Raw genomic sequence first — 2,605 nt, 5'->3', positions numbered from 1 at the left:
CTACAAGTAGCCTCAATGCTGGCAATCACAGTTTTAGGCAACACAAAAATACGAGCCCAATATGTATGAAGAGAGCTAAGAACTGACTTGATCAGAACAATCCTCCCTGCATAAGATAATTTTCGAGAGCCCAACCTCTTAATTCGTTCAACTATCCTCTCCACTAGACAAGAACAGTCCATCACAGACAGTCTTTTTGGAGACACATTAATCCCAAGATATTTGAATGGTACATTACCCCTCTTCATACCAGTTAGCTTTTCCACCTCACTAATAAGATGCTCATCAGTTCCATTAAAATAGATATTGGATTTCCCTCTATTCATAACCAAACCAGTAGCTTTTGAGAAGTACTCAAAGGAATGAATCAGAAGCTCCATAGAAGCCCTATCCCCCCTGCAAAACATTATAAGGTCATCTGCAAAGCACAGATGTGAGAGGTTTAATCTTTGACAGAGAGGATGGAATCTAAACTTCCTATGCTGTTGAGTGACCTCCAGTATCCTGCTTAAATACTCCAAGCATAGAGTAAAAAGCAAGGAGGAGAGAGGGTCTCCCTGCCTCAATCCCCTCTTGGCCTGAATAAATCCAAACACCTCTCCATTTAAGGCAAGAGAGTATGTTGGAGTGGTCACACGCTGCATCAACAGAGTAACAATTTGACTAGGGAAGCCTAAAGCCTTTAACATAGCCTCAATAAAAGTCCATTCAACCGAATCATATGCCTTCTGCAAATCAAGCTTCATAAGTACCCTAGGGGAGCAGGTTTTTCTCTTGTATAGCTTGATCAAATCCTGTGCAATAAGGATGTTACCCACAATATCACGACCCTTGATGAAAGCACTCTGAGAAGGGCTCACAATCTCAGGGAGAATGAGGCTAAGCCTGGCACAAATAACCTTAGACAAGCACTTATAAACCGTGTTGCAGCAGGCAATTGGTCTGAACTGCAACACAGTCTCAGGCATGTACACTTTAGGAATCAGGGTGATGATGGTGGCATTAGCTTGCTTTAAAAGCTTTCCAGAATTAAAGGTACTTCTAACAGCATGTATCACCTCCTTGCCAACCATATGCCAAGCATCCTTGAAAAATTGACTATTATACCCGTCAGGCCCAGGTGCCTTATTACCAGGTATGTCAAACATTGCTCGCTTAATCTCTTCATCAGTGACAGCAGCAGTAAGTAAAGAGCAATGAGCCTCACTTAAGCACTTACCCCGTTGTACTATCCTCATATTTACAGGAGTAACAGGATGAGCAGACCCTAACAGTGAGGTGTAATAATCCATAAAGGCTTTTTTGATTCCTTCAGGCTCACTGTAAAGATGCCCATGCCTATCCTTCACCTGATACACCCTATTCCTTGCCCTTCTAGTCTTAATACTAGCATGGAAGAACTTAGTATTATCATCTCCCTGATGGACCCAGTCAGACTTAGCTTTCTGTCTCAAGAAACTCTCTCTAGCTTTCATCAGTCCAACTAACTCCAGAGCACAGGCTTTCTCAGCTGCACAAACTTCAGCATTGAAGGGATCCTGGATTAAAATCTTTTGGAAATTCTGTAAAGCCAATTCAGTGATATGTGTGAGCTTCTCAATATTAGTGAATTGGTCTTTATCCAACTGCTTGAAGTCCCCTTTAAGCCCTCTCAATTTCATAACCACTCTGAACATGGCAGTACCAGCAATCTGTCTAGACCATCCCTAAGTGACTATCCCCTCAAACTCATTAGCCATGGCCCACATATTAAAATATTTAAATGGCTTGCCCTTTCTCTGGCTCTCTTCATCAAATCTTATTAAACAAGGACTATGATCAAAGATACCCTCCGGTAAAAAATGAACATAGCTATTAGGAAAGTTATCCATCCAGTCATCATTACAGAGAACTCTATCAATTTTTCTATATATTTTTGTGCCTATATCATGCTTGTTATTCCACGTTAAATAATTCCCCTTAGCTGTCAAATCCATCATGTTACAATCCTGGACTAACTGCAAGAGGGGTCTCAGTTCAGCATGGGTAATTGGGTTACCTCCAATTCTCTCATTACTTCCCATCACAGCATTAAAATCACCACAGATAATCCATGGCCCTTGGATTTTTCCATGATAACTCCTAATGCTACTCCACAGAGCTTCCCTTTCAGCAGGTTTATTGAAACCATACACAACAGTATACCAAAATTTCTTCATTCGGGCTTTATCATAAACCCTAGTATGTATAGATTGACTAGTAATGTCATTAATATCAACCTCCACCACCATAGGATCCCACATTAACCAGATTCTACCCCCTTTATGTAAACTGAAGTTAGTACAGATAGACCACTGATCACAAATTGTACTCCTAGCATTATTCCAATTACTACTCCTAATTTTTGTCTCTACTAATCCAAATTATCCCACTTTATTCTGAAGTAAAAACCTCCTTATTTCTTTTTGTTTTGTAGGATTATTCAGTCCCCTAATGTTCCAAGCTCCACAACTATCCATTTTCTAAACTAGGGTTGCTAGGTTCTCCCCTTTCACCAAAACGATGTAGCACCAGCCCTTGTCTAGTTTTCTGAATGGGCTGAGACAAAGCTTCCATAATAGGTAAT

The 2,605-nt window shown here is 40.5% G+C and overlaps 1 protein-coding gene across 1 annotated transcript; it reads right to left on the bottom strand.

The window, feature by feature from the left end:
- Positions 1 to 1,706: 1,706 nt before the first annotated feature.
- On the bottom strand, positions 1,707 to 2,282 carry LOC141641232 (uncharacterized). Its single transcript, XM_074449903.1, has one exon. The coding sequence runs from the start codon at positions 2,280 to 2,282 to the stop codon at positions 1,707 to 1,709; it is 576 nt and encodes a 191-aa protein (XP_074306004.1).
- Positions 2,283 to 2,605: the final 323 nt, after the last annotated feature.

The sequence above is a fragment of the Silene latifolia genome, chromosome 2 (genome assembly GCF_048544455.1).
Source record: "Silene latifolia isolate original U9 population chromosome 2, ASM4854445v1, whole genome shotgun sequence".
In the NCBI taxonomy this organism is placed as follows: Eukaryota; Viridiplantae; Streptophyta; class Magnoliopsida; order Caryophyllales; family Caryophyllaceae; genus Silene; species Silene latifolia.
The sequence above is the reverse complement of the archived record's forward strand: the minus strand, read 5'-3'. Positions and strand labels throughout refer to the sequence as shown.